This window comes from Schistocerca serialis, chromosome 2 (genome assembly GCF_023864345.2).
Source record: "Schistocerca serialis cubense isolate TAMUIC-IGC-003099 chromosome 2, iqSchSeri2.2, whole genome shotgun sequence".
NCBI classification, from domain to species: Eukaryota; Metazoa; Arthropoda; class Insecta; order Orthoptera; family Acrididae; genus Schistocerca; species Schistocerca serialis.
Genome location: NC_064639.1, coordinates 146,119,189 through 146,141,704, shown reverse-complemented (window position 1 = coordinate 146,141,704; position 22,516 = coordinate 146,119,189). Strand labels below are relative to the sequence as shown.

General features: G+C 41.3%; 1 protein-coding gene across 1 annotated transcript in view; it reads right to left on the bottom strand.

Annotated features, from left to right (window-relative positions):
• The window catches only part of LOC126455807 (histone acetyltransferase KAT6A-like), a 284,484-nt gene that overhangs the window by 57,907 nt on the left and 204,061 nt on the right, over positions 1-22,516 (bottom strand). Inside the window, exons 4-7 of the mRNA XM_050091567.1 lie at positions 13,701-13,960; positions 9,926-11,736; positions 6,571-6,662; positions 2,771-2,934 (exon numbers count right to left, since the gene is read on the bottom strand). Of these exons, the coding sequence (XP_049947524.1) occupies positions 2,771-2,934; positions 6,571-6,662; positions 9,926-11,736; positions 13,701-13,960 (2,327 nt within the window). The remainder of the gene's footprint in view (positions 1-2,770; positions 2,935-6,570; positions 6,663-9,925; positions 11,737-13,700; positions 13,961-22,516) is intronic.

The following is a 22,516-nucleotide window of genomic DNA, read 5'->3' as shown; positions in this document are numbered from 1 at the left end:
TGAATATTATTACAGAAAAGGAAGTGCCAATATAACGTTAACTGCAAACACAGAAAAATATGTGCATGTAAATAGAATCAACAAATATCACAGAAATATAATAAATGCCTGGCAACATACAAAATCTTAGTTGAAATCCACACTGGTGCAAGGAAGTTTACCTACGATGTCTGAAACAAACTCAATGATTTTCTTCCACAGACTTAGCAGAAAATGTAATCAAAAGAATGCCCTAAATCTTAAATTGTATATGACAAAGATCAAAACTAGTGTAAAAAGGGGGAACATTATTGTTTTTAGAGTCCCACTGGCAATGAGGTCACTAAAGACAGCACCATCTGAACACACCAAGTATGGGGAAGGATAACTGTCCAAGATACGATCCCATAATTTACGTTGATCCATCTAGGGAAATACCAGAGAAGCTAAATCTGGATGATCAGAAGGAGGTTTGAGCACACTTCTGAATGCAAGCCCAAGGCACCATTCCAGGTACTGCACTTTTATGTTATGTCCCAGAGATAAGACTCTGACAATAAATACCACAGAACTTTTTTAAAATGCAGATTGAGAGGAAACAGCAGGTGTTGTTAGTCTTTAATACAAGACTCCATTTATGTACCAACAACTCCACTGAATTACAGAAATATACATTGCAGCGGGATATGGACACTTCCAATGTGGCGAAAAGTCATTTGGAGGTTTTGCCGCGTCCAAATTTTCAATGGTTACGCATGCCCGGTACTAGTGGCATCAAACATAATGAAAATACTTTGACTCTGCTGAAACACAATGTACCAGGACAAACAAAGAGACCTGCTCCATTTTTTAAGCATCAGCTTTGCTTGAAATGTTGTGAACTGCCAAACAGCTTAATAATGGATAAGATATGTCCCTTAGTGATCTCTGCCTTTCCTCAACACCTAGAAAAATGAGCGATTTAGCAGAAGTACTACAAGAATATGCATGACAAGGCACAATTAATTCATGTAAATGTCGCATCTTTCAGTAAATATAACTTGCTGCTGTCACTGATAAGCAAATTTGATTCTGTAACAGCCGAACATCAACAAAAGCACCTTTTGATGATACTTTGAGTGGGTGTTAGTCAGATGAGGATGGTGTTTAAGAGTTCCACATCAATTAGTAACTATGAAATTAACCAGGAAGCCCATGTAGTTGGAACTGGGTTCCCTGCCCGCATCTCGTGGTCGTGCTGTAGCGTTCTCGCTTCCCGCGCCCGGGTTCAATTCCAGGCGGGGTCAGGGATTTTCTCTGCCTCGTGATGGCTGGGTGTTGCGTGTTGTCCTTAGGTTAGTTAGGTTTAAGTAGTTCTAAGTTCAAGGGGACTGATGACCATAGATGTTAAGTCCCATAGTGCTCAGAGCCATTTGAACCATTTTTTGAACTGGGTTACCATTTCAGTTCCTATTTGTCACTATTCAAATTAGCAAACCCTGCTGCCAGTTTATTACAAAGCATCTGCACAACAGGGGTCTTTTTTTCACAAAACAGATGCTGTCATAATTATTAGTAAAAATATTACCAAGAAATTTGTGCATTCACGACAGCTCCTGTTGGTAAAAATTTCACAAAGAAATACAAGAATAATACGATAAACTTCTCATAATGTCAGCTGCCATCGTGCAAAATATTGGTGGTGGTGATAATTATAATAGATGAAGTTTGTCACTTAATGTTGGCTACTAACAATGTTACACATGACATTTCATGGCAAATTAAAACTGTGTGCCAAACTAAGAATCTAACTCTGAAGCTTTGCCTTTGGCAGGAAGTGCTCTTCAACTGACCTGAGCTATCCAAGCAGGACCCATGACCTGTACTTTCAGCTTCACTTCCACTAATTTGTCATCTCCTACCTTCCTAACTTCATAGAAGTTCTCTCGTGAAATTTGTGGGACCAGCACTCCTGGAAGAAACGATACTGTGGGGAGATGGTGGAGCTACAGCTTCAGAGATGTTCCCAGAATACACTTTCCACTCTGCAGCGAAGTGTGCATTGATACGAAACTTGCAGACAGATTAAGTGGGTGTGGGTCCTGCTTGGGTAGCTCAATTAGTAGAGTACATGCACATGAAAGGTTAAGGACTCAAGTTCGAGTCTGATCAGACACACAGTTTTAAATTGCCAGGAAGTTTTAAGATCAGTGGACACTTCACTGTGGAGTGAAACATTCATTGTGGTGATGTTACGTGTGTTATGCCAGTACAGCAGCACTACTCTAAAGTTAATTTAATTCTATACATACACCTAAATCCAACTGTACTGTGAACGTATTTCCTCTATGACACTTTGGATATTTGTATGCATTTACAGAGGGGGCTGCAGATATTTCAGTTATTTTATTACACTCACCATCTGTAAAATGACTGGTGTGATGTGAACTGCTATGAGTACACAACTGAAACAACTTCTCATTTGGTCTTCTGTTGGAAATTTTATAAAATGATGAAATTTGTGTAATACAACAAACATGTCAACAATTTCTATAGAGCTGTTTTCCCAACAGAAATTCTTAAATTGGTGCTGAACCATTTATAAATCAATCCACAGTAAATTTGGTGCCTAAAATTATGGTACATGTATTCTCATTCTGTAACCACTGGCATATTTACCTTTACTTCTACAATCAATGGAATTTCCTTAATGTCGAACTAAAATTAATTAACAATCATGTATCTTAAAATTAATTGGCGGGAAATGTAACACCACCTTTGAAAAGATAATATAGTATATTCTGCGACGCACCTGGCGTATTCCTGCGGGTACGGTGAGGAATACCAGGTCTGTATCTCATACTGGCCAAATTCAATAGCAGCAGGGCACCTCTGCTGGGCTGCTGCTGTTGAAGGAGAAACTACTCCACTAGATGTGGCTGGTGCATCCACATTAGGTAATACCGCTGGTGTTGCCTAGAAGAAAATTCAATATGTTAACAATATATGTGGAAAGACTTAATACTTAGAAATGAAGTGGAAACTGGAGTATAACAGTTACTGAAGTATGTCATGAAATAACAGATACAAAATATTTCATCTTTCTAACTCTGAAGAACACTGTTGATATTAAACTCTCCTCCCGAAAAAGCCCTGAAGGCCCAGTACCGGCCAGCCGCCGTTTCATCCTCAGCCCATAGACGTCACTGGATGTGGATATGGAGGTGCGTGTAGTCAGCACACTGCTTTCCCAGCCGTATGTCAGTTTCCGAGACCGGAGCCACTACTTCTCAATCATGAAGCTCCTCAATTTGCCTCATTTGCCTCACAACGGCTGAGTGCACCCCGCTTGCCAACAGCACTCGACAGACCAGATGGTCAGCCATCCCAGCCCGAAAGTGCTTAACTTCAGTGATCTTATGGGAACTAGTGTTACCACTGCAGTAAGGCCGTTGGCCCTGTTATTATTAGATAGTATTTAATTCTACACATAAGCAGATCTTCATACTTTCTCTTTCATTACCATGTGAAGAATGCCTGTCAAGTTTTAAGAATCACAGAGAAATTTAAGCAGCTGCTTCTTGCAGAACAAGATGGGACAGATGACAGTAATTTCAACATGTTACTGCACAGCAGAATTGTAGCAAATAAGCAGGGACTCAACCTGGTATGAGGACATGATAAACACGGCATACTGAAAAAATTTCAATAAAGCCTGGAAAAACGAACAAGTTCAAGATTTAAATCAGGCGGTGAAGCATGCTTCCATGACTCAATTGGAAGACAGTAGCTCAGTTTTCACTTACATGACACTTGACATATCACTTTCCTTAACAGGTCCTGTCTCAATTATGTTACACACTATGGTAAGCTGCATTATGCTATGTTGCTACTGATAATGATGTTTATGCAAGTTCCATGTTCTCAGCACACTATGGGTCAGGGGAAGGCTTTGAGCAGCAATGAGAGTCCAAAGAACATCCTGACTCACCATGTGATTCAGGTAGGAAGAAGAAGGCATGAAAATACTTTTTATTGTGAGGACAAGCATAGTCACGTAAAACCAAGAGAAGGATCACTGAGGTCTACCAAGAGAAACATCACTGAGGTCTCTCTGCCTTGAATTCACCAAACACACGATCACTGCCCCATTTTAATACATTTATTCCAGAGATTATTGATCAACAGATTTAATTTCCTTGTCTTCTCAGTAAACATCTGCTGTAAAGTGGCATCCATCTATGAACAGAGATGTCTCCTGACATGTAATCTGCTGTCCATTTACAGCACACACTGCAAAATTGTCCTTCCAATTACAAACAGTGAACAATATTCCTAGTTTACTGGATATCAGGTCTGCCCATTACGCAAACCCAAATATGTTTCAGCACCTTTGTTGAACAATCATTGGGTTCATATGAAAAACAGGTGTTTGCAAAACTGGCGGACGAGATATCCAGTAATTTTGTCTGTGCATGGCTACTGCAAGAGCTGCAAATCCAAAGAAGATTAGGTCGGTATTGTACGGTCATATTTCTTTGACAAAGAAATATCATCAAACATTCTTCAAATTTCTTTGACAAAGATCTTTGATGTGGCACTAAAAAGGGGTATTAGACTGTCGTCATATTTTTCGTCAAACTTCAAGATGACGGACAACAATTTCTTATTATGCGCTGCAGCTGCTAGTACTACAATAGGATTGTGTGCTTATCTGGGGAAAAAAGGGGGCGGAAAAAAAGGAAATGTACTTGGATGAAGCCATAGGTATTATGTCAAGATAATAAATAAAAGCATTCAGCAAAATTTGTTACAAGAGCTGCAAGTGGGGATGTCAAGCCTTTTATACAAATTTCTTACAAATGGATGAGAGTGTATTTCAGTATTTGCTCAGTAAAGTGGCTTCTCATATTACAAAACAGAATACTCTCTTGAGAAATGCTATATGTGCACAAGACAGGCTAACTGCGATACTGTGATTTCTTGATGCAGGAAAGAGCTACTTTAGTTTACAAAACAGCAATCTAATATCACATTGCACTTTAACCAAAATAATTCTAGAAATGTGTGAAGCGATTAACTGAAGAGGGAACATTTGAAAGTAAATAAATGTTTAGTACACTATATAAGCATAAGAGCTATTTTACTTTTGAATAATTTTATTTGGAATTAGTGTTCCAGCAACTACAATATTAATAAAAAGTACTAAACAGACGAACCACTTTTTAACTTGTGGCATCCAGAGTTAAAAAACAAACATAGAATGGAAAGCTTTATTATTATTAATATTATTATTATTATTGAGGAGTGTGACTGCATCCTCTATTCTGGCTTGCTGAAAAGTTTCCAGATGTAGAGGTGGATGGCGGTAGCTGTGATTGTGGACATGAAAGTCACCTGCAGCATATTTCACCTGCCCATCAACACACAATTAATAGCATGCACTGCGCCCCATGCTCACCGCCCACATTAGTCGAAGCAAGTTTATTAAAAAGAGACTAAGGAACACACAATCTTTGAAGCCATGTTTACAAACACACTACAAAGACATCAAATACACGCAGCGATGCCCACGTTCCAAGCGGTTGTGTTTAACTTTGCAGTGAACAGAAGACAAACGACTTTTATGATAAAACCAACAGTGAGGCCCTAGATTTGATCATATTTATTTGACGAAAGGTGAGATTTGACAAAGTTCCGTATTACACCATCAAATTTCTTTGACATGTCAAAACTGACAAAGAAATATGACAGTGTCATACACTAGCCTTAGTAGTATCCCCATAGTTTATCCCTTGTGGATACACCACATTCACAAATCTTAACATCAAATACTGGCCAACAGAGCAGTTTGTAACCTTTACGCATCTTTGTTTGACAATGTGAATGTGAAATATGTGTTTAGGAAATGTTCGCACATTCTATAAACAACGAGACCATTTAACCATCTCTGAATTTGACCTGCATCCGAAGTACCTATGCTCCTCCATTGCACTTAATCTATAAAATTAATATCCTAGTTGTTTACCCTCACTAACACCACCATCAGCTGCCCCATTCTAAACCTAATGTTCAAGTATAGATAGTGTAATGCACATGTTATGTTGGAGCAGTTCCACTGTGCAAAAATGTGTGGGTAAACTGCTGTGTCTCTTCTTCCCCCCCCTCTTTCCGAGTTACTTTAATTATGATGACATAAGAATTCTGATAATATATTGGAATACTATTTTTTTTAATAAAACACACACACACACACAAACACACACACACACACACACACACACACACACACACACACACACACACACAGCAAAATATTACCACAAGAAACCACTGAGTCCATAACAGTTTCAACTATTTGATCACTTTGTTTATTGTGGCTGGTTGCCGACATCTCTCAGTCACTTGTGATTTATCTGTATCTTACGGAAGTGAGTAACTTTAGTCATACCACATAACAGAAACAAATTGGCTTTTTTTAATTAAAAAGAAAACTATTAATTAAGCTTTCAGAAGTATACGGACAAAGATTAACAATTCAAAACTGCTGGTAATTAAATACACAATAAAGCACATGAACTTGGTACTAATACACAAATCAGTATTACTTACTGAATTTGCTTTTTCACGAGTTTCTTTGTATAATGTCACATCCTTCTGTGTAACACCTGGAGGAAGTGTCTTAGGTTCAGGAACAACTTCATCTGAAATAGAAACATACAGTCCAGTCAACCACGGCATACATGTACAATTACATTAACATGAGACACCATAAAAATTTACATGTAAGTATGTCATTCTGGAAGTTTTGAGAAACAGTGGTTTCCAGTCCACTGCTTTGTGCTCAAGGCTGACTTTCCATTACAGAACCAAATTTAATATATTATAATTTCAACAAGATTGGGCATTAAATGTGGTAGAAAGGTCTAAACTGTCATGATCAACAGAATATCAGTGGCTCTTCTCACAGTTATGTATTTGTTTGTGAGTGTTACGTTGTGATTTTCAGGTACCCTTGACTTTAAATGCTTCAACTGTCTTTCACCAGCAGCTCTACTGCTCTGATTGATAACCTAATTAGAGCTGGGAAGCTAAAACTCTCAACTTCCCGCATTTCTTTGAGTGATTTCATTACTTTGTTAGTCACACTGGCTCACTAATTTAGAAATGAAAGAACTTTTTCTGAAAAATCAATGTGCACATTTATCAACAGGCATTACAAACGTAAGTATGTTATGTATTCAGAGAATGACTTAGGGAACTGCTCATTGTACCCACATTTGCATTTGAAGGTATTCGAACTGACAACCATCTCTCAGATCTGGTACGAGTTTTTTATGTCACAATAGTTTGTGGTCAGTGAATACCACACCACCTACCTCAGCAACAATGGCTTAGTGTTGGAAACACTGGCAACAAATTCTTGCTGGGTGTAACTCCAGTGCATCAAGTAGTACACCAAACTCAGTTTCATGGTAGCAAGGAATGTGCTCTTTCTGCACTCTTAAGGGGGTGCAGTGGCTGCCCCCTACCATGTTAAAGGATTTTAGGATAGTGATATTGAAGACAGATTTATTGGAAAGTGTTTCTTAAGCTTTTTGACAGGAAGGACATGGAGAAACTTGCACCACAACATCATGCATGCTCACACTGTAGCAATATGAGCATTTAACAAGTTATCTCAAATCCATCTACATTCAATACATTCCACAGTCAAAATTTTATTTCCTCCTTTCTCAAAAACAATAGCTGTTTGTTTCTGGAGTGTGCCTGAACAATCCCCTCAATATGATATCATGGGGTTGTCACTGGCTGGTCTGAGGAGGGGCACAAATGCATTTCTAAAATAGAAGGATACTCTGGAAAGATGCAGAAACGTTCTTTGCTTTCCCAAAACTTCCAGCATTCTTAATTTCCTTACTATTCTTTTTTATTTTCCCCAATGACCATAACAAAGGAAAGGTTAAAAAAATTAAAACTACAAAAACACATGGAAATAATGATATTTTAATGAACAGAAACTCGTAGTTGTAAATAAGGAACCCAATTATAACTTCTACATTCAGTTTCAAAACAATTTATCTTTATGATCTGAATTTCATTTCTCAAGATAAAATATGATGCTTAAATTCTGCAAACACACAAATTAAAAGTCAAATATATCAACAAAGTGAATTGTTGGCTGTTTTGAATGAATGCACACCGCAAAATTTTTGTGTGTGTCAAACTTAGTAAATGATGATTCATACCAAGGTTATGTGGCAAATTGATTACAAGTTACTCTCACTAAATATCTATTTTTGCACTCCAAGAATGTCCTCTATTCAATCTCATTGCTTAAAATGACAGTTTTTTTTATTAAATGGTAAAAACTGAACAGACTTAACTACAGTACAACATAAACTGCAACATTAAATGCTGTTAATACTGAAAAGGATTGCCTCATTAATGGCTACTAAGCAGTTGAAATTAGACACTGAAGGTACTATCATATTATTACTAAAGCTTTTGATTTTAATACACTGGCTAGAGCCTCAAATTTATGTCATAAGTTTTAAGGTTACACAAAGAGCACTCCAACATTACCTGATATAAAAGAAGTGCAAACAAAATTTTCCATTCTGATGTTTCAAGTTATGAATGGTTAATAGATCAATAAACTCAATCGTAAATAGAATTCTCAGTCCCTGACACTATAAAGTCTAATTTTATCAGTATAATGATAATACTAAATATGTAGGACTACTTGCTCCACAACAGATTACTATTCTTCTCCTGATATTCCATCACACGAAAAACTGTTTTTGACATAGGATGCTACATAGGATTAATAAACAGAAATTGAATGTTTTTAAATATATAAATTACAGCAATATTTATATCTATTAATGGCCTGTATGCCACTTAATAATCTACAAGAGTTTAACTGATTACTGTATTAAGGACTAATTTAACTAATTTCAGTGCAGGTACTGGTGGTATATTTTGGAGAATAGGTGCCAGCAAGCAGCATTTATTTTAGTACGGTGAAAGTGAATTATTTATGTAAGGCGAGGGTGAAATGTTAAAGAAGAGTTAGACCATTCGCCACATACTGAACATGCAAATCATCTAATCGCTGAAATGTGTACTCATAACTGGACAAAGAAGCGCAAATTTGGGAAGCAAATTTGACCCAATCAAGAATGTGAGAAATGAAAGCAATAAACCCAGTGCGTGCACACTCTTGTACATACACATTGCACACTGTGTGTGTTTTTGTGTGTATCAGAGAGAGAGAGAGAGAGAGAGAGAGAGAGAGAGAGAGAGAGAGAGAGAGAGACAGATGCACACATACATCAATGCAAGCATGCCAAAATGCATGCTCACACACATATGTGCACACAATCACACATCCATACCAAACATACACTTATTATCAGACTTCAAATAGTAACTGGTATATGATAACAATGGATTGAAAAACTCCTTGTTGATGTATAGAAGCCCCCTGAACCCTGCAAAGCAGAACAGCTTTTACCTATACCTTTCCTCAATAATCAAATAATATCAAGAAAGAAAGTGCCGATCCACATTTAAAGCAGACAAGTCAAGCCACGCCAAGTACGAGCACAGGGAAGAGATTACTTTTTTTCTTTCTGTTTTTTGTTATCAAATCTGCCAGCCAGCACCCAGTCAAGTGACCTTCCTCCCCATCTTTCCCATTTAGTGGATAATTGTGGAAAGGATTACGATTTCTACAATGCCACCGCACACCACAACATGCTAGGGTATTCAAAACATACACACACAGTACCATTCCACTCCAAGACTCCATTCACTCCTTGCAGGGAGAACTTTGCTTGCACTTCTATGTGATAAATAAAAGGGTTTTTCTCCAAGCAAGTAAGTTTTACAGGGGAGAGTAAGTGAATTACAAGAAGCAGGAGGCTAAATAAACCCGCAGTAGGAATGGTGGGTTTCTTACCCGTCTGCTTGTGTGGCAGCACGATGGATGTGGATGGCACTGGTACTGGATGGTATCTGTGGTGGTGATGGTGGTGGTAGCGATGGTGGGTTTGGGTGGCTTCCTCTGAGAGATGACGTTTTCTCAATTTTGGGTCCTCCTGAGAATGTTGAGAAGGCTGAGACAATGATGGTTGGAGAAAGGGAAAAGGGAGAGTATGTCCCACCATATATCCAAACAATCCTAAGCCAGACATAAGACCACCTTCAAAGAAAGCACCTCCTTTCAGCATTCTTCGTCTCTCTTGTTCTAAGCTCTTGCTACTGACAGCTGTCTTCACTAAACGAGATGGTGTCATTTGACTCCATGTAGAAGAAACGGATGCAGCTGAAGAATGTTCAGAATCACTGCTGGGTGCAAAAATACCAAGTCTGGCAAATTTTCTATTACTGGAAGGTACACTCACTGGAGGTAACACAGGTGAGACAGAAGCTGTAGAGTCACGCTGGAAAGCTGAATTTTGTTTACTTGGACCTGTAACACTTTGTTTAGGGGAGACACCATCTGATCTTGTACTGGCAAGTGATTTTTTGACATCTCTTGTCGTATTTACAAAAGCCGTATCATTTCGGGCAGTCTCGAGAGTAGCCCTTTTTGTTTCACGAGACAGAACTTCTTTATCTTCAGGCTTTGGTTGTACTTTTTCTTTATTGTCCTTCTTCCGCCTGCTGAGACTATAGTTCACATTACCCACAGTCCGTTTTCTGTTGTGAGAAGGTGCTGTAAATAAATGACTCAGGCCATCAAACAGACCCTTTAACTGCCCAAACCCAGGTTGTACTCTGTAAGCACTTGTCGATGTCCTCTTTTCATGTGAGGAAGTTTCTTGTCTAAGTGGTGCGACTTGCTTCAAGCAGCTGGCTATAGACGTGTTTGCCGACTGCTTCGTATCTTCTACATTTGTTCTCCCATGAAACGATGGCAACTTGGGCTCTACAGGTCCAGCAAGTTTTGTACTGGGAGGATCTTTCTTATCTTCTTTTGAAGCTGCAACAGCTGTTACTGCGGCAGTTGCGGCTGCAGCAGCTGCAGCAAAACCCCAAGGAGGGCTGCTGGAAGGTGCACAGCTTCTGATACTTGTTGTGGATGGGACACTGGTAATTGGGGACAGGAAAGTCCTAGAAGGCCTGGGCCTCTGCACACTCTGAGGTGATGGGTGAAACAGAGAGGTACTAACTTTCACTCTGCTTGCCTGTGGTGAGGCACTAAGGGCACCTACTGCGCTGGCTGGACTTTTACCCTTCTCTGTGCTCGAGCCTCCCGAGTCTGACTCATCCTCACTACTACTGCTGCTGCTGCTGCTGCTGCTACTGCTGCTGCTGTTGTTGCTACTACTGCTACTGCTACTGCTACTGGTACAATGTCCTCCTACAACTGGCCCCACACTGACTTTCTGCGCAACAGACATTGCTCCTGTGCCCTGATGCTGAGATGCTACCCGTTTCGATTTGTGAACAGCATAAAATGCACTAGAACGGAAAAATTTCTGCTTCTCCTTAGAGATCCGATCATTTTTTTCTTCAAGCCTGCTCTGTTCCCTACTGCTTTGTTCCCCAGGCCCTGAGGATAGGTGTGGACCACCACCGCAGCCACCAGATGATTGAGAGAGGAAGGAAGAGGAGTAACAGCTGGTAGCGGCTGTGTCATTACCCTCCTCTGAGCCAGAGCTCGAGTCGTTAGCGGGAGACTGATCAGATACACGTTTTCCTTTCTTGCTGGGGGTTGCAGTACTTGCAGCAGGTTCTTTCGTGGCCCGAACACCTGCCAATAACCTGAAACAACAACACAAATTAAAAGTATTTTGAAAGGTATAACAGCAATTAACAATGAAATCTGGCAGAGTTCACACTTATGTGACAACTGATTTACGCAAAGAAGAAATTGCAGTTTCTTCCATAGAGAAACAGAATTAGTGTAGCACTGCTTCACTAATTTGGTAGAAGATACTTGCTAATCAGTGGCAAGCTGGAGGAAAAAAAAAGGCCTAGTGCCCCATCACAGATATTTTCCCAATTTGTGTTTCTATGGTGTGTGTGTGTGTGTGTGTGTGTGTGTGTGTGTGTGTGTAGAGGGAGAAGGGGGGGGGGAGAGGGAGAGAGAGAGGGAGAGGGAGACGGAGACGGAGACGGAGAGGGAGACGGAGATGGAGAGGGAGAGGGAGACATTCTGGAAACTCGCACAGCTTTCCGTCTTGTTTATGTGCCTCCAATGCCTCGACAACTATACTATTCAGTAACTTTTTACCTTCACTCCTTAAATAATTTGCAGCTGCCTCCCCCCCTCCTCTCTCTCTCTGCGTGGTATGTGAGGTACTTGGTATAGTTTTAGTAGCATCCACGTAACCTCTTTAATCAATAGGAAAATACATAGCAGATGAATAGCCATTAAGCCAAAGAAACAACACTGAAAATTATTAACAAGGAACTGTTACTCTCTTACTCAACTTTAGACTTCTGGCTGCTTTGTTTTAGCCTACAGTAGCCTATAAAATCTATGGTTTTCTATCCCATCATTTTACTGTCTCTTTGTGAACCTTTTGTTATGGTAGCTGTAACAATGTTTCCAAATAATTCACAATTATTCTAAAAAATGCATTGTACTTTGTAATCCATTTAGTGAGCCATAATCTCTCAAAATAATGGATAATACATGGTGTGCAATAAAATTACAGTGATATTTTTCACAGGACATATGCCATACAAAATCGCAGCCCTAATGGAGTAACTGATTTGTAGGCAGTCACATTTACTATGTCTCCCCTCCCAGAGATTACATACAGTCAATGAACTTTCGTAACCAGTGTGGCTTCTTGAACTCCATAACACGAAAATTTTCCATCTTGTATACCCATGTATTTTCTTCAAAAGAGCAAACATGAATGTTAGTCAAGATCTCAATTTAACTGCAAATTTCTTAAAAGTTTTTTTCGTGTATTTCATGGAGTACAGCACTGAGAGCTGAAGAGGAGTGCATTTCCTAATGCACAAATACTGGCAAAGCTTTGTTTAGCTCAACAAGCAACCCAAAATTTAGAAACACTCTGGATAGCAAAATGTAAATGTAAATTAGCACAGTGGCAACATGCACATTTTAAGTGTGACATTGAATTTATCTTAACTCATTGGAGATGAATATGAGATTAAATAAAATATGAAGTGATATGAATTTTTAAGTGCCTTATCAAAGGCCTCATATCAAAAAGTTCAACATGAGAATCTACAGTTATGCTACGCCAGTAACACACTTCCAACCCACCCTATCTCTTCTTGATATTAAAAAAAAAAATATGAAACACACAAACTCCTATTTAATAAAACATTATGCTCCACTTCAAAACAACTTACACAACGCAAACAGTGGACCACAAAACCACAGACTGATTAAATTGCACAACACACAATTACTGTAAGCAATGAAAACTGAATAAATATTAAATAAAATTTCTTAAAAACATTTTGTTGCCATGGTATGGCTAATGAGGGAAGCGTGCAAAGTAATTTCTGTAGCACTCAGGATAACTGTCACTTTTGGACAGTCTGTGTTTTGCTGTCCCACAGGCCTATTTACCAAATACAGTTTTCATTTTACCCACATTTTTAAATTGCTCTACTAAATTCACATTCTCAATATTTAACCTCCTGCAAGACTTATATAAAAGATTATCTTAATCTCCAGATTAGAAGGCAACAGTGGCAGAGGGAGATCCAAATGCAGATCAAAGGTAAGTGTCTCTCACCTGTAATTTTTTATGTCTCTTGTTTTTTCTCTGACTTTGGAGTACTTCTTTATAACACTGCTGGCAACATCAATCTTGCGTGGCTTCTTAATAGTGTGGTGCTGCACTTGCTGTTCCTGATTTTGTTCCGGTTGCTGCTGCTGTTGCTGAGCAAGGCAGTGCCTACATCGCCAAGGGCTTTTTGGGCGTCTCTCCGAAGGAGGGTCCAAACACTCAGCATGATAGCTCCGCTCACAAGAGCAGCAACTCACAAGGCAGAGCTGGAAGAAAGAAAAATAAATCTCCCTCACTTGTTGTCAAGTAATTAGGCTAAATGCAATCACCTAAGAATCTCCAGTAACTCTTCGTGCAGACCACTGAGAAGACAATAAATGATCATACGACACAGTTAATTTAAATACCCAATTAAAACACAATCAGTGTTATCTGTTATTCAACAGCAGTGTGTGCATCTCCATTAATCAAACAACAAAATTGACGCATTTCACAATTTCCAAATAAAGGGTGTTTATAAATGAATATTGGGGTTTTAACGCTTTATAATACTGATTATAATAAACTTACAGTTATAAATGGTACGTTAAATGAAAGAGCAACTCAAACAGTTGTACCAAGAACCTTAAAAAATGTTCAATGTGAGCACCATTTGTCACACAGCACACATCAAGTCTATAGCCGAGTTCTAATAAGTGTGTCTTCAGTGATTGTAGCGACAGCTGCTTCAATCTGGCTTCTTAATTCAGGATGTCTGCTGGTAGCGGAGGCACGTACACATGATCCTTGATGCAGCATTCACTCTAATACGCTGTTACAAGTTTCAACGATGTGTGATTATCTACAGTTGTGGATGAGCATCCACTATCATATTCTGCATGGAATTTAGTGGCTAACTGAAAAGCTGCATCTGGTATTTTAGGGAGTCTTTTCTGTCATTGATTTTACATACAAATGAAATACTATGGAATACTGAAGTTACCTAGGGTAAAGCAACTGGCATAGAGGACAGGGATGGTTTGACGCTCATTAAATTATTTAGATTGATGCCCACTGCACCCAGAAGTACATTTGGTTTATATTTAGGATGGTACAGGATGCCATCTATATAAGCTTCAGTGTTTAAAGTTCTGCTGAGAAATAATTTATATGTTTATTTATACTCACTGACACAATCAATATTCATCACTGTCAGCTAATGGAAAATTATGGCTGTACTAATTTGACTTTTGAAGCAAAACACTAGTCATCTTTCCAGATGACAGTCTCCAATCCAAATGGATGCAATAGCATAAGCCCATTAAAGATCAGTAATGGTTCACATGTGCTGAAGTGTCCTAAATGCTTAAACAGTGCTCAGAGGAAGATACCATGTGGTACCTTGCTCCACCACAACAAGCTTGAACACTGAGTGATAAAAATGAAAATCAAGACACCTATACATCTAAGTTTTAGTTCATTTTGGGTATGTTTCTCTATGCACCAAAAATGCTGAAGAAGTACTGTATGGGCAGTTACAGAGACATGGAACTTTTTTTTAAATTATGGTTTTAGGATGCGTAACTGCTACGGTCATAAGCACTCATTCTGTGGCTTAGTGAAGGGTAAAAAATCTAATTTTAAATCGGCAGCAATGGGATCGAAACTCTCGAAGGAGAGAAAGGGAAACTAAAAACGAAAGGAAATCCGAGAGAACTGCTATTGAAGGGGGGTTGTTTTCCCCAAAAGAGAGCTTCAAATGACGGACTTCATCTCACTGGTACTGATAAAATCAAGGACGTGATCAGCTGAGCGCGTGTCATCTGCTAAAAGGGAAGATAGATCAGGCGACAGCTGTAAATGGGTACGTAGCGGATGAAAACAGGGGCACTGAAGTAAAAGGTGTCTCACTGCCCATGGTTCAGAGCAGTGGGGACAAAGTGGGGGAGGATCATCACTTTGGCTAAAAAGACAATGTCCTATCTGGCGTCTAGTTAAAATTACTTCTTCCTGATGATGAGGCCAGGAGGAAGAGGACCAAACACAGGAAGAGGTTTTACATCCTGTAATTTATTATTGGGAAGTGTAGACCAATGTGTGCGCTATACAACGCTCTGTAGACCAGTAAAGGGAACTATGCGAACAGCGGGCTGTGGAAGAGAGACTGCAGCCTTTGCCACTATATCGGCTGCCTCGTTTCCATGGATACCTACATGCCTTGGGATCCAGAGGAATGCCACAGAGAGACCCCCCCCCCCCCCCCCAAGTGGAGCATGGGGAGGCAGTCCTGAATCCAGTGGACCAGAGGATGGACAGAATAAAGAGCTTGGAGGTTGAGAAGAGAGCTGAGTGAATCCAAACAAATAATATACTGTATCCACTTACGCCGGCGGACGTATTGGACAGCCTGGTGAACAGTGTAAAGCTCCACAGTAAAAACCGAACAGTGGTCGGGAAGCCGAAATCTAATAGTGGTGTCACCAACAATATAGTCACTCACAACACCACAGGTGGTCTTTCAGCCATCAGTGTAAATAAATGTGATATCCTTCATTTGTGCACATAGAGCAAATTAGAAGGAAAAGGAATATAGCAGTTGACGGAAGCGGACTCCCAGTGACAGTAGAGAGGAAGGGTGGCCTGCATACCCTAAATCCAAGGAGGCGTCAAAAAAAAGGGCATGTGTCAGATGAGCAAGCATGGAAGACAGATGACTAGCCTAACAACTCAGAAGGACAGCTCACTGATTGGACAGTGGAGGTTCAGCAGTCTCAGAGTAAAGGCTCTCCATGGGGCTGGTGTAACAAGCTCCAGACGCTAAACCCAATCCATGGTGGTGGACAGAGTCTAGACACACAAGAATAGACAGCAGTGCGGAGGATTAACCTATGCTTCCACAGCCCAATTTCGAGCTCACTAAGGCACAATATAGGCTGGGGAGGACCACTCAATCCGCTCCCCAGGAGGTACCACTCAGAACACAGAGGGTGTTGAGGGATTGCAGACAGCGAGCCAAAAGATATGAAACATGGAAAGACCAGCACAGTAATATAAATCTCCAGAATTTGACGACACCCACAAACGGAGGGCCGACAGGGCCTAGATGTAGGGAAGGTGAATAAAACTCCGTACTACACCAAAAATTTACACAGACGATCTTACTGGGAGAAAATCTGAAGCCGGTTTCAATGCTCCGTGAGTGGAGGCATTCGAGACATCGATCAAGAAGGCTGGTCTGTTGAGAGCTGTAGAAGATTGTAATATCGTCGACAAAGAAGGAGTCCGAGACACTGTGAAGGAGACAATCCATAATTGGATTTATGGCGATGGCAAACAATACAACACTCAGCACGGAGCCCTGGGGCACACAGTTTTCTTGTGTGAAATTACAGGAGAGAGTAGTGTTCACCCACATCTTAAATGTAAACTCGTCATAAATTCACGAATGAAAAGTGGCAGCAGACCTCGAACGCGCCAAGCGAACAGTGTGCGGAGGGTGCCTGTCCTCCAACAGGTATTGTATGCCCTCTCCTGATCAAAAAATATAGCTAATGTTTGGTGTTTCCTGATAAAATTGTTGATGATATAAGTGGAGATAGCAACAAGGTGGTCAACTGTAGAATGATACTTTAGGAAACCGCATTGGGCAAGTGTTAAAAGTTTTTGGGACTCCAGCCACCAGCGTAAATGGTAATTTACCATACGCTACAAAACCTTACATACACTACTCGTTGAAAGAGTAGGTACATTTTCTGGGAAAGGTAATGTCAGTCCAAATTCGATTATAAAGGCGAAGGAGGTAATGCAGACTATGGTACGATAAATACAGCAACATTTGGACTTGGATGTCATCCGGTCCTGGGGTGGAAGAGCGAGAGGAAGAGAGTGCGTGATGGAGTTCCCGCGGGGAAAAAAAAAAAAAAAAAGAAAGGGGGGGGGGGGGGGGGGTGGTATTACAGCTTTCGAAATTTTGAGGTTAGAAAGCAGGAGGTCACCCTTCCACTGCTCGTTTCTCCAGGAGAAAGGCTGGCGGGTAATTTGAAGAGCTCGAAATCTCAGCAAAGTGTTGACCCAATGAGTTAGAAATTGCGATTGGATCCACTAAGGTATCTTGCACGACAGTTATCCCAGACATCGGGGAGAACTTAGACGTGCTGAATAACTGTCGAATTCAACTACAAACAGATGAGGGAGTGAAGCTGTTAAAGGAGCTGGTAAAGAAGTCCCAGCTTGCCTTCTTGCTATTGCAGATGGTGCGACAGCATCACGCACGTAACTGCTTAAAGCGGATACAGTTGGCCAATGCAAGATGATTGCGGAAAACGCAAAGGGCACATCTCCGCTCATGTACTGCATCACGGCATGCCTCGTTCCACCAAGGAACTGGGGGACACCGGGGCAAAGGGGAGCTACGAGGTATTGAACGTTCCACGACTGTAAGAATAACTTCCGTAACATGAGTGACCGGATCGCTGATACTAGAAAACTGATGGTCATCAAATGTTGCTAGAGAGGAGAAAAGTGTCCAATCAGCTTGGGCCCATAGATGGCAGTTGTGGCTGTAATCGAAGGACACATGGAAAAAAGTTACTTGAGTGTGTATCAGCAGGAGAAAACCATTCAAAGTGCTGAGCTAGCTGAACAGTACAGACTGAAAGGTCAAATGAGAGTAGGTTGACATGGAGGCTGACAAAAAAAGTAGGTTCCCCAGTGTCGAGGCGGACGAGATCCGCTTGGTGGAATAGGGTGCCTCTTGGACAAGGACGTGGAGATCACTGAAGTGGGTGGTGGGCACCTGAAGTCCCCAACCAGCAAATAGGAGGGTGGGAGCTGACCAAGGAGATGAAGGAAACCAGCTCTTGGCCTCGGTGTGGACAATGGAATGTATATGGTACAGAGAGAGAAGGTGTAGCCAGAAAGAGAAAGACGTACAGCGACAGCTTGGAACTGTTTGAGGATTGGGTGATAATAGAGTGTATCTCAGGGAGAAGAATCTTAAGTCCCCTGTGTGCTGGAGCGCCATCAACAGAGGGGAGATCAAACTGGACTGATTGGAAATGAGGGGAGACAAGGCGGTCATCGGGACGTAGCTTTTTTTCCTGAAGACAGAAGATGACCGGGGAAAAGGTCATACGAGAATCAATAATTCATCCCGACTGGAGCAAATTCCACGGATATTCCAATGGAGAATTGACACAGGGTGGACAGAAAATGGAAAAATCTCACCACGGTTGCTGTCAACTCAACGACCGCTGAGAGCCGGCGACCGATGGTATGGAACAGCATTCAGCCAACGGCAGAAGATCCTGATCCATAGGTTGTTTGAGAGGCAGCTCTTGCCGCCAGTGATCAGCTGGTTGATCGGCCGCCAGCGGCACGTCTCTGTGACACGAAAGACGGCCTATGGTGGCGCTGTAGAAGAGACACACCGTGGCGGAGGAAGGAGAGGAACACTGTTTCTTATGAGCCTTCTTGGAAGCAGGAAGTTGAGATAAGGGAGGAATTAACGGTTGTAAAGTGAAGGTGAGATCGCAAGTCTGCATGGCTACCTCCTTAGTAGGCCGAGGAGGGGTGAGGACAATGCTATATTTACTCACTGGGAGCACAGTGGGTTTTCTACTGGCAAATAACTTACGAGCAGTGAAGGTGAACACATTTTCTTTCACTCGGATTTCCTGAATAATACATTCATCTTTAAAAATAGGGCAACCTCTAGCCAAAGCAGCATGGTTAACCATACAGTTGATGCAATGAGGGTATGGAGTGTGACAATCATCCTGATGGGCATCGCTGCCACAGGTAATGCATTTGCCATATTGGAACATAACTGGCTGGTATGATTAAACTGCTGACACTGATATCAATGGGTAGGGTTGAGGATGTAAGGGTGAACTGAAATTATCTCATGTCCCACTCTAGCGCTCGATGGAAGTTGAACTCTGCCAAATGTCAAGAAGAGAGCGGGGTTGGCACAAATTCCCTTTCATGACTTGATGTCCGGCCGTTACACCCTGATCAGACAGGTAATTTTGAATGTCCTCATTGGATAATCCGTTGAGTGATCTTGTATCACCCCACATGATTAATTTAATGTACGGTGTGCTTCCACCCAGACAGGGAAGGTGTGTAGCAGTTAGTTCGAAGCTATGTTTGTGCCTGGAGGGCATTGTCGGTTTCTAATAACAAGGTGCCATTTTGTAAACAGGAACAAGACCTGACATGACCTGCAACTGCGTTGGCACCTTTCTGTACAATGAAAGGGGTGACTGTGGAGAAGTCTTGACCTTCATCAAACCAAGAAACAACCAGGAGTTTTGGCACTGATGGAAAAATTGTCCGTAGCTGAGTCTGGCCTAACTTTCTCTTGTGGGCAGAAGTTGTAGAAGTAGAGAAAACCATTGCAAAAGTACCCTCCATGATTACCGGCGGCTTCAATGGTCCGCCCCTTCCTAGTGGGGACCCTCTCTCAGGGCACTCCTGCCTTACGTGATTGTCCACACCTCAGGTCATACCTCCCGAGAAACGGAGGAAGGACCAATCACCATGGTCGGAAAGTACCAGCTTGGGCAATCACCCCTCCCTGGGCGGGAAATTATGCGTTACCCTGTCACCGGCTACGCATGGGAACATGTGGGTCAGCCTTCAGACACGCACAGGGAGGAAGGAAAGACAAAGGAAGGAACAAAGAAAAGTAAAGAAGAGAATAGGTCTCAAATGCCGCAGCGGAAAGAAAGGTAAAGAGAAGAATCAAGGAAAAGAGAGGGACAAAGTGAGGACAGAGACGTTTCAGTGTAGAGAGAAAAGAAGAGAAACCACGTCTTACAGTCATAAGCATCCGCCTCTGGATGTAGGCACAAAACATACTCTCAAATAGAGGGAGAAGAAGCAGAAAAAGGGGGGGGGGGGGGAGATCGGGGTCAGGGAGGTATGTGGAAAGGGATGGTATGCAGCCCGGAAAGGGAGAGAGTTGCACTAGCTCAGGGTCCCGTGCTTGCCGCGTACCTATCCACAAGAGTTGTGGACCCCTTTGGGGGGGGGGACATGGTCTGCCTTTGACATACAGTTCAACAGTTCAATAACCTTTTTACAGCAGGTACATAATGGCCCTTCACTGGGTGTTTTGCAACAATGCATCTGCAAACAATTCTGACAACTGAACAAAAACTATTACATAATACAGTTCCAGAAACCTTACTAATTACTTTGTTCAGTTAGACTTTCCATCGTAAATAACAATATCACCACTCAAACGGTAAGAGGAAAACTACATGTACTATGTGCTCCACCTGGCCGGTAGCCCAGGTTTCCTGCTACATCCATCACATATAGTCTTCTTCGAAATCCAGGAAATGAGTTCTCATAGCATCGCATACCTGGACTACCATCATAGTGATGCATGTGTGGAAATAGGGGATAAAATCTGTAACAGACCACATGAAGTGGTAACAGCAAAACATTACAGCCATTTTGCCAAGATAGCTTTAACAGACCATACAGCTTCATTCATGGTCTAGGACGAGGCAGAAAAAAGCTTCCTGCGATTCAGGAGAATACAGTGCTGCACGTAAACGTTGATTGCGTTCAAGCATACACTGGGGCAGGTCTTGTCAATTGGAATAAAGGCCACAGCTGGCGAAGTTGATGAGAAGCAATCACTAGATAGTATACATTGTTTTACAAGCACAAGAAAATGCAGTGTTCATAAAAGAAACGAATACGTGTAGACTTGCCATCATTTAAAAATGAGTTAAAGTAAGAGTTTATCTTTGAGCAGAAAATTCAAAATGTTCAATATGTGTCTGTATATCCCTGAAAGTAGAAGTTTGGCATAGAACACCATTATACTTCAAAAAGATGAATACAGTTTACTTTTGGATTCTGAATGGATGGGACAGTTAACTGACAGTAAAATGAGCAGTTGGATGACATCTGACGAATGTGATGGAAGTTGCTTTTGTCACAAGATGTCTACAACTTTCATTCAGCATGTATCATTTAAATTATGAAGTAGTACTGTTTTCAATATTTCAAGGTGGCAGTAATGACAGTCCAGTGGCACATGCAAGTTATAAGGTTCCATTTACCACAGTATGAGCAAAAAAAATGTTTGCTGATGGTGAGTTCAGAACAAGAGTGCATCAATGAGCTGCAAGTCTTTTGTGCCCACTGAATGTAAATTGGTTACAAGTGCCAGTTTTTCTCAGGTGACTGTATATTGCCGCATAAGTGCCAGGACTTGTCTCATTTACCAGTATTTAGACCATTAAATGCATAAAATTGGACACTGTATCTCTCAAGAGCACAACCACCGGCGTGGACATCCTAAAAGCCGTCTAAGTAGCTGTCAATTCTGCTGATTTCCACAGGGAACATTATGTTGGTTTAATGATTGAAGGGACCTAACTCCAAGGCCACCACTCCCTCCTACCTGGAACAAGCAAGTCAACAAAACTTCATATCGAAGAATGGGCTAGAGTGCAAAACCCAAATAAACAAAACCGCAAGGTCTACAAGGCCAACAAAGGCTGGAGAAAGGAACAATGAAGAAGGAAGGGGGAAAGTAAGAAATATGGGCAAGGTGCCCCATGCAGGGAGCAGCTGGAGGCCATCAAAGGCCGACAGTGCGATGGGGACACTTAAAAAAAAAAGGGGGGCTAGCTACATGGACAGGGTGAGAGAAACACAGGAAAAGAGTCAAACACAACACGTGAGAAAGGGAAAGAGCACTGCCACTGGGGCAGACCACCAAGCCCAGTCAGCCACTGTCCGGTTGGGGCTGAGGAGGCAACAGAGCATCATCCCAACACTTCAATGGGCTGACAAGGCTGAGGCACCTCACTTAG